This window comes from Pelobates fuscus, chromosome 6 (assembly GCF_036172605.1).
Source record: "Pelobates fuscus isolate aPelFus1 chromosome 6, aPelFus1.pri, whole genome shotgun sequence".
Lineage (NCBI taxonomy): Eukaryota > Metazoa > Chordata > Amphibia > Anura > Pelobatidae > Pelobates > Pelobates fuscus.
In genome coordinates this window covers 220,114,883-220,129,693 of record NC_086322.1, presented here as the reverse complement: position 1 = coordinate 220,129,693, position 14,811 = coordinate 220,114,883, and the positions used below count along the sequence as shown (strand labels likewise).

At 36.1% G+C, this 14,811-nt stretch overlaps 1 protein-coding gene across 4 annotated transcripts in view; it reads left to right on the top strand.

Moving 5' to 3' along the window:
- Positions 1-14,811, top strand: part of WDFY3 (WD repeat and FYVE domain containing 3) — a 297,453-nt gene that overhangs the window by 171,949 nt on the left and 110,693 nt on the right. For 3 of the 4 annotated variants that reach the window (XM_063458757.1, XM_063458758.1, XM_063458756.1), the window contains 3 exons: positions 1,746-1,939; positions 3,882-4,333; positions 12,576-12,659. In XM_063458757.1, coding sequence (XP_063314827.1) covers positions 1,746-1,939; positions 3,882-4,333; positions 12,576-12,659 — 730 coding nt within the window. The remainder of the gene's footprint in view (positions 1-1,745; positions 1,940-3,881; positions 4,334-12,575; positions 12,660-14,811) is intronic. The other variant, XM_063458760.1, reaches the window with a different exon arrangement.

Sequence of the window (14,811 nt, the reverse complement as noted above, 5' to 3'; positions counted from 1 at the left end):
TAATATGTCAAATGGGGGTGGGGGCTTTAAGTCTAAAATGAGTGTGATTTTCAGACATAATTTCTGTATAGCTGTCATAGTGGAAAGCAGATTGCAAAACAAATGGAAATGTAAGCCCATCCCAGTTAATTCAGTGCTCTACAATTCATCATCAAATGGCTTTCAAGAAAAATGTTTTTGTTTGTATCAGACTGAATACAGAAAAGAAGTAGAACGCATTTGGCATACGGTGTATATATATATATATATATATATATATATATATATATATATATAAATATACAGGAATTGTATCTATTAGTTGTTTGATAGCATTATGACTTTCTATTTTTTTTTTCATGTTTAAAGAGATACTATAATAGTGTGTACCCATTCAATAAAGATTTTTTCTGTATATAAATATTTAAGGTTGTGCTCCTTACTCTATTTGTATTTACATGTATATGGGCTGTTGGGGATAGAGCCTCATGTAAGTGAGCACCCAATACTTTCTTATGGAGCTCCATTTAGGGGCTATTTTACAGTAAATAGTTGAGTGTGCCTACCTTGCTTTATTTTTATAGCTATGGAAGAAAATACGTCAAGAAAAGGAAACATTGAATTATCTGTGGTATTATCTATTGATGATATCACAAACCTTTTTAGTTTTTTTTTTCTTTTCTTTTTTTTCTTTTTCTTCATTTTGTGTATCACATCTGTGGGAGTGTGAGGCTGATATTCTCAGACATGCATGCACTTAAAATAAAAATATAAGCACTTTATTTCTATTGATGTTCATAAGTGCTTTTTTAAAAGCCACTTCTCAGAAAATGTTACCACTCACAATCTAAAAGTTCTATATTGGTAAGTGAGTTTTGTACCTTATCCTACTGTAAACCTTGAAACAAAACTATAACCAACTAGAAGGTGCTAGTTCAACCTTCAAATGTATCAATATCACTAAATCTACAATAAAACCTAAAGGCTTACAAATGGCTTAATATAAACCACATAAATATGCAAACTTTCTGAGTCTTGCAAGCCATGCATTCTACTGCAGCTACAAGCTCTGCATTGTAGGGGGGGAAAAAGAGTTCATAAGAGCTGCAAGGGAAGACAGAAAAAACAATAATTAAACCCAGACTTTTATATATGGATCTAGTGATTATGGGTGTTCATGCCCAAAAAGGCTCTTACAATTTAGAGACCAACTCCTTAGACACATTTCTTGTAAAAACCGAAAGGTTTTGCAATTAATTTTAATGTTTGTTATATTTTTTATAGAATACATTAAGAAAATAGATGATGGAATGTCCGTTTTAGTGTAATTGTATTTTTACATGAAACACCTTCTGGCATACAAAATAATATCACCTGTTCTTTTCATTACCCCAATAAATGCTGTTGTACATTTTAGTGGGGTGAAATTGTCATTGTGAGTTAGAGAAAAAAATTCTACTTGGTTCTGCAAATTAAGTAGCGTGATCATGATTCTGCTATTCCTTATGCACACAGCCAAGTGCAGTCAATTCCATTGGAAAAATGCACAGAGAATCAAAGGCTAACTCTTCTGCTCATTAGCAATTTTACATCAAATGCCTTTATGTGCCTTTGCAAAATGGCAGCTGACATCCATTATGAATCAAAAAAATACTTTAACAATTTTTTTTCAAAAACTCTACAATTCAAATCTTACTTTCAGACTAAACTGCTTAAGTTCATGTTAAATCAAATATAAATTAAATTGATCTCTTTTACCCTGGCAGGTGTTTTTAGGGAATTTGGAGGTGCAAGGTGTGTACACAACATTGTCAAGTACCCCCAGTGCCGTGAACATGCGCTAATGGTAATTCAGCAGTTAATGTTGTCTCCGAGTGGCGATGATGACATGGGGACACTTTTGGGGTTGATGCACTCCGCACCATCTACAGAGCTGCAGCTTAAAACAGACATTCTACGGGTGAGCTGGAAACGTCATAAAATTTACACTGCCACTTCCTTTTGTCACCTTTTCTTTCACTTAGAACCATAGAGTTACAAACTACAACAGGCTGCAAATACTGTATTGCATTATGTGATTTATATATACCTTTTTTCTTGCTTCAGTCACAGAAACTGGCTGCATTATTGCTTGCTTCTCACCTACTTTTATTTCCATATTTTTCCGCATTGCTGACAATTATCTCGAGATTTACCGGGTTATTCAATAAAGTGAGAATTCCAAGTAAATTTCGAATTTATGGTCAAAATAGCTGAAATGGAAAAAAATCTCTAAGTCAGCTATGCTTTCCATTCAGTTACTCTTTCCTTAAATTGGAAACTCCCTTCCAATTAACTTTGAATCCTCACTTTAGTAAATACTCTGTCATAGTTCAGGCATTTCCACTTGAAAATCTTATGTGCCAGGGAATGTGATCTATTAATCATTATAGCTCGGAATATCTTGTTATAATTTTTCATTGTCTCTGTCAGCGTGAAATTAATATCCGTGTATATCTGTAGTCAATTGTGCTTGCTTATGCTAATTAGCATGTTAGATCGCTTTAATTAAATTGGATATGTCATCCGAAAGAAAGATGAATTACAAGGTCAGCTTCAGGTAGATAAGCAAATATTGTGTATGCATTGTGCTAGTGAAATAACAGGAAATGTAAAAATTAAAAGATGTGCGCTGCTGAAGCTTGCATCAGTATCCCCCAAAGTAGCTTCCACACTGTAATTGGGTATGCAATTCTTAGTGAGGTATCCCACAATACCCGGTACGCATGTGATGTTTGAGGGGTCTCCACGCCAACATGGGTAGGAATATATGTGTCAGTGATGTAATGGTATTGCCCCCCCAAAAATTCTAATATTTTCAAATCTCTACATTTACTAATATATTTTTATTATTCTTAGACGTTGTCATGTATTTTTGGAGTTTTATTTATCAGGCATTCCACCTTTACTTGTTGCCAGTTTCCGTATGGGTTTGTTTAAGTTTGCTCCGTTTATATTTTTTGATCTGTTTGGTTCCATATGTGCAACTTATTGTGTATGTAGCCCATGTAAATTTGTCATTTTAAGTTACAAAAAAAGTCAAAATCACAGCTAGTATTTAAGACAGTCATTCTGGTCTCAACTTGTTGGACAGCAGAATGCATGTTAAAAGACAATTGAAGACCATAATGTCAACTTACAAAAGTAAGTGACTTGTATTGTGCATTATGGAAATGTAAGACAAACTCTCGTGTTCATCCTAGTTAACACTATCAATGTATATGGTTTTGTCAATTAAATAAACTTGTTGGTTTAACTTCAACTTGATTATGAACAGAGCATAAATATCTGCCTTTATGAACAATGAACAGCCAGTACAAATATTCCAGTGGTTTAACAAAAAACAGGACTGCGTCCAACAATTCCTTCCACTGCAAAAATCTCTGTATTGGTTATAGTGCTTAGTGTCTGTTTTAATGCTATCATGATAAATAGTTCAAGCTGCTTATGCAAATCTACTCATGCCATGGTCCCTTCTGTTCGTGAATTTCCTCTCTACTCGAGAAGATGTGTTAACATTGAAGCTTACCCAAGATGTGGTGGTAGTCATGAATATGGGAAAGTTTATTTACATAAAATGGCTCTCCATTTCTAAAAGGCAGTATGGTATCAGTGTAATAACAAATCGGAAAAAATATATAAATAACCGTAATACATTCTTTTCTGAAATCTGACACGAGCGTTTTGTATAAAATTGTAGTTTGTTTCTCACCTGTAAAATAATTATTATATTTGAAATCAGTAGAGTTACCAGTAGAATTCTATACTTTTTGGTATTTCATTGCTGCCTTCTACATTCGCTAGTTAGTAAAGTGTTGTGTCCCTCTGTAATGTTCTACTTTGGTGTTTCTTATGATTCCCAGGCACTTCTCATAGTTTTAAGAGAGAGCCATCGGACCAGGACGGTTTTCAGGAAAGTTGGAGGCTTTGTATATGTCACGTCTCTTTTGGTTGCTATGGAAAAGTCTCTTGGTTGTCCACCAAGGAATGGCTGGGAGAAAGTGAACCAAAATCAAGTCTTTGAACTCTTGCACACAGTTTTTTGTACACTTACAGCAGCCATGCGCTATGAACCGGCAAATTCTCACTTCTTCAGAACAGAAATCCAATATGAAAAACTAGCAGACGCCATCCGGCTACTTGGATGTTATGCAGATTCCAGGAAAATCAAACCATCCAATGTCTTCCCTTCTAACAACCAGCCATTTCAGAGACTTGTAGAGGAGGATCCAGTGGACTCTATCTGCCCCCTGCTCAGGCACTGCAGTAAACTTTTTGTTTATCTCTATAAAGTAGCAACAGATTCCTTTGACAGGTAAGTAAAATAAAAAAATGTACCAATAAAAAAAAAAATACCCAGATGAAATGGAGAATAATGCATAGGCTAATATATCAATGTACCAAACATACACTCGATCTCTATAAAAATGCATTAAGTTCAAAATCAATATTCAATCAGGTACCAGTGTTAAGACAATAGATCAATAGATCCACTTAGCGTCTGCCTTTTTAAAATCCTTATCCAGATCTCCCCCCTTCAATATGTATTCACTTTCTTTATAGCTAGACACTGTACTTCACTAGGATTCTGCGCACGGAATTGGCTAAAATGTGTGTAGAGATTATGGGACTGAAATCCAATCTTAATATTATGAATATGTTCAGAGACTCTCCTCTTAAAAGGCTTTTTATTACATCCCAAAAGCGGCTTTGGAAAAGGGCATCTCAATAGATATAGAATTCCTGAAGTGTTACAACTCATTTTGAATCCTATGTTATATATTTTATTTTGCTTATTTGTGTTGAAACCCGCCATTACTGACTCTTGAGATGGGTTATTTGTTCACCCTAGACATTTGCCACATCTGTGGATGCCCACATCATCTTCAGCATTATCCTTTGTACCACTCTGCACTTAATCGTTGGTGCTAACATTGAGTTAAGGTTTGAGCCCTAGAGGAAACCATCCTCTGTGTGGTATCTAATATTCTTTCTAGAGCAGGATCCCCTCTCAATGTTTACAAAGGATGTGTCAATATGTGTTTATCCGCTAAAGATTTATGTTGCTGTTAATTATCAAATACTTACCTTTTGTTTACAGGAATATTGCAAAATCTTACCTAGGAGATTTTCTGGGATCATGAGAGGTTATCAAGTAGTAAATATATCATAGTGGACCTGTGATCTACAAATTTGTAAATGACAAAACATGTTTCAAATTTGAAATGTAATCACTAAAATTTAGTGACCGCATTGAAATTCCAACACAGTCAAAAGATAGCATAAGACTATTATTATTATAAGACCATTATTTTACACATTATGTCTTTACGTGCACATATATATTGTGTACTACTGCATTAAATCCATTCAACCGAACAGTTTCGTTTCTCATATACCCAATATAGCTTGTGAACTTAAGTAAAAGAAATTGATTCTATTATACATAGATAGCCCTTTGGCTAACACAACATAAAGAAGCAATTGTGCCCTTTTAACCATGCACAATACATACATATATATATATATTTTTTTTTTTTTTAGGGTTGAAAAACAGGACTGTCTATTGTTGGTTGGGAATGATGACTTACCCAGAATCCTTGGAAGTAGAATTTTAGTAATTGTATATACATATTTGAGCCTGTATTTAGAATAATTTTTTTTTTATTTTTTATATCGCACCTGGTAGTACATTAGCACATTTTGTATAGTACGTTCAATATTTATAACTGCCTAAAAGTTCTTATATTTTTTTATTTGTACACTGTCCTGCCCCCTCTTCCCCCCTCTCCCCCACCACACACTTTCTCAAAGCATCTGACAGCCCTCTATTGACAGGTCATAATAGTCACACCCTGATTAAGTGCTAAAGAGTTATGACTTCTATAACATGCTTTCTTTGGTGGTTTGAAGAACTATAGAAATCATAAAATTATATAATTTATTGAATAAATGGAATGGAACCTTTTCCCAGCTCTACCACTCCTAGCAATGCCTTTGGAATAATACAATTATTAAAACAGAGGTGTGGCTAGTTCATATTTAGGTAACGGCAACTTCCTTTGAGCCTTGTTGTGAATTTTGTTGAATATAGAAATAGGGAATCCATACAGAGAAAGCAAGTGATACCGATACCCCTAAAATGTTTCAGCGGGAATCTTTTAGACACTGTTTCTACATGCCTTTTGGGAAATGCTCTGTTCTAAATGTTGACAATATAGTTTTCTGCTTGTACTTATGTTGCATGTTGGTCATTAAATGAGAAACTTTCCCTTTGAGATGCTCAATGTAGAGAATGGTTATATATGGATCTTAATTAAATTTTTGGGCTTTGAATATGATTGCATATATTTTTCATTTAACTACCACAAATCCCCTGGCTTTAACGATCCATAAAATAGTTTTTTTTTCTGAAAGCAACAACCAGCTGTAACAATACCGCAAGTATTTAATGTTAATGTGAGTGTAAATATTGGAGGATATAGACTGTGTGTGAGCTGACTGCGAAGAAAGTTAAACTGCTATGCATAAAACCAAAAACAAAAACAGCAAATACTTTTTCCCCACCTTTTATGGGTTCTTTTTAATTAACATTGCTATGTCCAGATTTCCTGTTCTTTCCACATTAAATTAATATCTTCATAGAGAATTACTTTTTATTTTCTTCTTCAGTCACCTTACCCTTTTTTTAAACCCCTCAAATGACTTATTGAGAGGTTTTTGCATGTGAAGGTTGTTTTGTTTAAAAAAAAAATTATTTATATACTGAAATGCAAATATATGCAGATATAAAGGGAAAAAACATTGAAAAAAAACAAGTTCATGCAAAACATTGCTAAATTGTATGCTATAACAGAAGAAGTACTGCTGGGCTATTAACTGAAGTCTGTATTTTAGGAAATGAAAATCTGAATGCCAAAACGGTCTCTAAATTAGTCATGCTGGAATTGTAGCAGAGTTGGAGATTTTTTTTTCCAGATATAGTTTGCAATTCAGATTTGAATTCTCTACAAAAAGAGTTTTGTGACGGACTGTTAAATATTCTGTTAAATAGCATAGTTTTAATTGTAATACTGGCCTAACATGAATAATGATTTCACAAATCTAGTCTAAGGGTTGGAGATTTGTTCCAATGGATTGTAAAGGAGGCCAAATCCCTAAAATATACTTCAGAGTAAATACTTGGATATTCTCTGTAATATACGTTCCAGACTATTATTCACTATTAAGTACTAGGCAACTATGCCAATTCCAAAAATTAGTAATATGCAATGCAAGGCTAATAAAAACAAGAATATATGGATAACTTGCACATGGATATCAATACAGTGATCGCACGGAAGAAAAGGAACAATACTATAATTTATTATAAAATATGTGAGAAATATAAAATATATATAATCTGCATACAGCAATACCAAGTGATAATCAGATATTGTGGCCTGTAAAACAAGGAGATACTGAGATATATTTCACAAGAGCCAGCACAGTCACTGCAGCCCCCTGGTTTTATTTATATATATATATATGTTCATATATTAGATATTGACATTCAGATATTTATCCCAGTATTCAGATATTGATATACCAGTGCATATTCATATATGGAGGCTTAGCAAGGGGTATGTCCTTAAAATAAAGTTTGTAAAAAGAAATGGAACAAAAACCATAGCCTGCTTTTTTTGATCTGTGACTTCCATCATACTCCTCTGAATCTTTACCTAGTAATAGAATTCTGTATTTTGAGAACATATAAACTGTCAGTGCTGTCTTTTATTTTCCCAGAAGAATATGATGTTACCAGGTAGGTGTTCTGTAGCGCAATGTTTTTCTTTGCTCTGGGCATTGCTTTCCTAACAACAAATGTGATTAAAAAATGCATTACATGCAGACGTGAAATCAAACTGTCAGCAAGTCTCACAGAGTTGGTGTCAGTTCTGCTTACTTTTAGTACCAGTGAAGACATTAATGACACCTGACTGATAGAATTCTGTATTTTTCCATACAACTGCCGTGTAGCCTTTGTAAGACCCCAGAGACTCTCTCTTTATTTGATCAAAATGCAGAATTGGAATCCGTACATTTATAATATGAATATTGAGAAACACATCCAATTCAGTATATTGCTTCATGTGTTTTCTGTCCTGTCTTTTGTGCTAAGAATAGATTACAGACTTTCTCTACTTCCTCTGTGATAAAAAATGCGCTGCCTCCTTTTTTTTAGATTAAAATAAGTTTGTGCTGCATTTTTAAGTCAAAATAAATCAGCCTCAAATACATTGAATACATCCTATATTGCAGAGATAGATGATGTACTTAGTTAAACAATGTGAGATTTACTCCTTTTACCTCCAATCCTGCAAAATTATGTCCTTAGCTTTGTGGGGGTTATTCTTCTGTTACAGCCATTCTTGGAGACATTTCCCAAAGCAGGGCGAGCCTACTTTGTGACACTGACATGCTGGCTTCGATGCCGGCATTTGAACAGAGTGCCTGTTTCTATACACTTTAGCCATTGGCTTAGGAGTTACCATAGTAACAACACTGCATGAGCTGTGGTTACTATGTGTAGAGAGCAGAACGACCACCTGTGGGTGGTTTATTCTGCTTTCGCTGGTCATTCAGTTGTTCAGCATAGTCTTTGCTAGCACAATGTATAGACAGAATGCTGTACTCTTTCAAAAGAGCATAAGCTGTATATTCAGTAACGGGTACCCTTTAAGAGTATTATACGCACCAGAACTACTGCAGATCAGTGTAGTGGTTATAGCAGAAAAAGGCTTGTTTGCCATATGCCATCTTTGTTTTTGTCAAACCGTTTTGAAGTGGTTTGACAAAAAAGATCTTTAAACCCATGCCTTTTCCAGCTGTTAATGCTAAAAAAAAAGACATTTGGCCATTTTAATTTAAAAAGATACTATAGTCACGAAAACAACTTTAGCTTAATGAAACAGTTTTGGTGTATAGATCATGCCCCTGCAGTCTCAGTGCTAAATTAGCTGCCATTTAGGAGTTAAATCACTTTGTTTATGAACCCTAGTCACACCTCCCTGCATGTGACTTGCACAGCCTTCCATAAACACTTCCTGTAAAGAGCCATCCAATGTTTATCCTTTCCTTTTGCAAGTTCTGTTTAATTTAGATTTTCTTACCAAGAGATAAAATTGTTTAAGGTAAATTACATCTGATTGAAAATGAAACCAGGTTTTTTTTTATGCAGGCTGTGTCAATCAGAGCCAGGGAAGGTGTGGCAAGTGCTTTATAAACAGAAACAAAGTGATTTAACTCCTAAATGGTAGTGAGCAGTGAAACCTGAGAGGCATGATCTACACACCAAAACTGCTTCATTAAGCTAAAGTTGGTGGGGGCCCTAAAAGACAATGGGGGAGGGAAACAATAGGTCCCCCCATTGTCTTTTAGGGCCCCCACCTGCCGCTCATGGGTGGGAGCCGGGGGGGGACAATAGATCTTAACTCCCTTATTGTAATTTAGGGCCCTCACCCGCCGCTCAGGGAGGGTGTGGATGACGACAATAGATCTCCCCCCTTCCCCATTGACATTTAGGGTCCCCACCTGCCGCTCATGGGGGGGCCGAGGGGAGGACAATAGGTTTTCCCCTTCCGTTGCCTTTAGGGCCCCCACCAGCCGCTCATGGGTGGGGGTCAGGGAGGCACTAGGTCCCCCTCTTATTATGATTTAGGGCCCCCACCCGCAGCTCATGGGTGGGGGCCAATGGGGGACCCTATTAAGTATTGTAGGGGCATTCGGGAGATTGCAATCTCTCTTATGCTAATATGGGGGTGATATTGACCCCCATAGAGTGTGGGAGGACATGGGGGGCTTAGGAAGTGGTGGGGAACACTGCTCCCTGCCGCTTCTATTTTTACATATTGCAAGGAGGGAGCTGTGCGCCGGTAGCTGCCTTCATGTAATAAGCTAAACAAACGAACACCGATATTCTGTGTTTGTTTGTTCGTCTGAAATTTCTATTCATTTGTCTTTCTGACGAATGAATGGACGAAATTCTAGTCCGAATTACGGACAATAGCGAATGCCCAAGTGTTTAACTGGGCATGCGCGGGAATTGTTTGCAGCGCTATCTAGTGTGGGCAGATGACGTGTCCCACAGGGACTTCATCTACCCACACAAAGATGGTGGCGCCCAGGACATAGGTCCGGGCACAAAAAAAGTAATATTGGGGGACTAGGGGTATTTGGGGGCGTCTAGGGTGGAAATTAGATGTAGTGGAGTCGGGAAGGGGGTTAAAAAAAACAAAAACGGATGCGGCCATGGCAATGTCACTTGCACTGCCAGACATCATATAAAATCCTCACCTGTTGAAGGATACAAAACAAAGTTAATCATTGCAAGATGGATATATGTAATGTTTGACAGGCTTCAGAATCATAGGTATGACCCTTGCAGTAATCAAGGTTTCTTTGTACTGCATTAGAAGAAGGATAAACGGGCTATTCTATGCAGGATATCTATATTTATTTTACAGCATATCACACATGCTATAAGATGCTAGCTCATGCCCCTGAGGATATTTACTATTATGCTTGTTTATCCCCCAATATATAACAGATATGTATTTGTAAGGTGTGAAAATATTAAATTAAATGTAGAACTTCATTCAAAAACTGGATGCCTTCATCTAAGCATGCTGTCAGTCATTATAAGCTCGGTCCCTTGCATCTCGCTGTCAGCATAGAGAAAGCATATAGAGCGGAGGAGAAGACATTAAGCTGGTTTGATTTCTCCTCCTTGTTGACAATGTTTGCATTGGATTTTCCGTGTCTCAACTATATTAAGATGTAATTTGCTAAATGGTTAAATTTAAAAGAAAATGAGGCATCTCGTGAAAAATGGTTAACACAAGTCATAGGTGATTTTCAATGTTTTGTTTAAAGGTGTGAATTCCAGGGAAGTGAAATGACATTCTCACTTTAGGCCTTTTTATTGATTTTTCTCAAGCATAAATAAATAGTGTCGGTGAGTCTTGGGTTCTGAACCAATTGTCAACTTGTATCATACAGCTCTAGTACTGTGTAGAGCTCTACTTTTCTAGGATCTATGTTTAAATTAAAGTGTCCTTCAAAAGCTTAGGTTAGGTGTGTTATGGCACATACTAGGGCACATGACCATGTGTAGTTTTTCTTTCACTGGCTTTTTCTAGTCAAGCAGGACTGGATGTAAGTTGTACCCCACCATTACTAACAGATATAACCTTTATCCAGTCATTCTGTAAGATTTTTTAACGGTCCAGTCAGGGAGATTCAAGAACCTTTGGGTGGGTTAGTGTTAGCAGAGTGTGCACTTCAAATAAAACATTTTGTATAATATTTATTATTTGCTATTGAGTGGAGGAGGTAGCTATCCATAGATCTAAACCTAACACCAGCAACTTTATCACCAGTGTAGTCCAAACTGGGCACTGTGTACCCTTCATGGAGAGTTGTTTATTGGTATACCACCATACATGTAATACATCTCCATCCTGCATTCAGAGGAAGTTACTTGCACGGCATGAAACGCGTTGATGCCTTCCTTTCTTTTTGCCTCTTTCTGTTCATTTGTCCAATATATATATTGCATTATTTTAGTAAAGGATGATTTTAATCAGTTTGACAGAGTACATTTAACTCCTGCATTCACTGGTGATGTCTAGTATCATGTGTCAGGAGAACCTACCTGTCTGTGCTCTCTTACTGTTGGAACATCATATTTCTTATACTTTATAATGCTCTGCCATTGCACTATTCAATTTTTATTTTTCCTTACAATGCTATACATCTCTCTTAACAGAGCCACTTAAATATCTGCTTGACATATCTTTTGCCATAAAGCCCCATTGTAAAATAGTGGTCAGCCTGTTTATTTTGCTTTTATCCATTAACCTTAGAAAATATGGTTATCATAATGTACTTATCAGGCCATTGGTATAATGTTATCATATGGGTTAGATTTATGCTAGATTGACTCTAGGTGGCTGAAAGGGAATGGTGTGCATTAAAAGGAATGTAGTTTACGTCAGTAGAATGCTAGAACCTTTCCATAAGTGCTTGGATGTAATCATGCCAAAGTGATTGTATTGCACTATTGTAAAGAACCCTTGTTATTTGATTTGTTTGGAACGTTAAGCAAAATGTTCCCCTAAAATGCTTTTAAACCAGGCAAGCCTATGTGTTCCTCTATGTCAAAGTAGAAATGAAAACCGCCTTTGCTGCATTAAATCTTGCAGGATGATGTAGTTGGACTGCTTTACTGACCAGAGATGGATATAAAGAGCAATTGTGCTCACCCTAATGTACAATAACCTTGAAAATAGATTAGTTCTCTCTTTTCCTGCTTTAATGTACAAGTGGAACCTCACAATGAACTAGCATGTGTCTGTGTTTTCTCAGCTATTTTCCTATGTGATAATTCTGTCCTTTTTTGTGTTAATGCTATATACTATTTGAATCTTTAATTCCTGTAACACTAACACATGCTTTCAGCATTCCTTGTCTTTCTAACCTTTTCTCTGTCCTCCTCGTGTCTGTTTTGTCTGCAGTCGTGCAGAGCAGATCCCTCCTTGCTTGACCAATGAGACTTCTCTCCCTTCACCCTGGGGCACTCCAGCTCTGTCCAGGAAAAGGTACTGATGCGACTTGTAGACATGTCTTTCTCCTCTTTTATGGACTTTTTTAATTTACTACAAAGGGTGGGCATAGTCAACCATTACGGATTGCTTTTGGAATCTGTGTGCCACTCTTTGTAGCCCGTTGCAACCTGTGTTTTTCTCTTCTTAATGGTTTAACCTTCCTGTCGTGCATTCTTCATTTTTATGTCTCACGTAGGTTTGTGTTTAAATTATGAAATATTCTTTTGTATGCTACTTTTATCGTTTATACTGATGCTTATAAATGTCAATTAAAAAAGTACTACAGTTACTGATAAATAAAATTTCAAATGAGGAGTAGAGGATTTAAGGAAAAAGAAATGTAAGTTTCAGCAGGTAATTATCACATTCCAAGGAAGAGGAGAGGAACCTTGCTTTCTGATAGAGTTCCCCCAAAGAAAATTATTGAAAGATGTGAGACTGATGCTATGAAAAATAAAATGTGTTGAGGCTTTTGTAAAACTCTCTCTGAAAAGACCTCCGTAAAGGTTGTAGCTTTTTTAATTTTTAACTTAATAATGAGCATGAGTTAAATAACGAGTTTTTCTGTTATATGTTACATGCAAATGGTAAATCTCTATCCAGTGGAGCTTACAATATATATCATTTTTTTTATTAATTTTTTCTGCGTCTCGCATTAACTAGCAGCACACCATGTCTTAAATTTCTGCCTGAAATGTTTGTCAATTATGATTTTTACCATGTGAATGTTAAGGATGTATTTAATAAAATTTACTATTTTTTTATTTTATTTTTAAAAAAAAAACTTTTTTAAACACTGTTTAAAATATTTTCTTTGACAAACTGGACTCACCAGAGTCTTCAGGTTATAACTTCAACTACTGTTGCTTCTTTTTGTAAGTTGATTGATGGCCAATCATCATGAAGTAATGGTCTATTTCATGCTGTCATGTCAATACAGCTCAACACATCTTAAATATAATGTCATTTCAGTCTATACTCTCTGTTCTAATAGCAAACTGAAATGCAGGTTAGGATTTCAAATCATGTTTGTTTGTGCAGAAATACCTCTACTAGACTGTACTTTAATGGTGCAGTACACTCAACACAAAGCAACAAAAATGCCATTTAGAAGAGGCAAATGTGATTTCTAATACTAACTTGCATTTCAGTTTGCCATTATTATTTTATTATTTATATAGCACCAGCAAATTCCATAGCGCTGTACAATGGGATTAAAACCATATCATTACAAACTAGAATTCCAAACCCCCTTAATGCTGGTGCTTCCTTGCCATTTATGTTTAGTGGAGACTTCTCTCGGGGTAGCTGAAGGTAGAAAGAAGCAGGGAGGCAAATATCTTCGATTTTAAACTTGCATTTAAAAAAAAAAAAAAAAAAAAATTGCTATTATAACTGAAATCATGATAATTATAAATGCGTCCCTGCATATGTCTACTAAACCATGCTAAATAACAGTTCAAGCACTCCTGCATAACAGAAATAGCCGCTTTATTGGGGCAAAAGCAGCAACGTTTCGACTCGATCAGGTCTTTATCAAGCTTGATAAAGACCTAGTAGGGTTGAAACGTTGCTGCTTTTGCCTCAATAAAGCTGCTATTTCTGTTATCCCGGAGTGCATGAACCTGGCCAACCCTGGTTTCATAGCACATGGGTTATTTAGTGAATGTGGTATCTAGTACGTCTCTACTAAACAGTGATGCCAAATCCTCATGCTTATACACAACATTGTGCGATGAAAGCACTGTATACATGACAGCAGACAGGCATGTAGAGATATACTTACTACATGTTTGCTTGTGTGTCCTCCCCTTGTCATTTAGCACGCTTGTCTTCCTGCAGCTCAGCTCGCTGTCCAGTGCTGTCAGTATCTGTGCTGCGTACATAGGGAACTAAGGCAAGATTTATGTTAAGATAGGGTCTTGGCTAAGGATTCTTATTGTGCGGAATGCTGCAAAATATCCCAATTTTAACGTGAAGGAAAAAAAAGCATAGTAACGAAGAGAAAACCTGTTGAATGCATTAAAGATGGTTTAGACTCCAAAGTGTCCATTTAACTAGCAGCACAAGTTGGAAAAAAGCATTTGCTTCTTTATAACCACGTAAAATGTTAATGCTTCTATGGCATGTGATGAGAAGCCCTTTA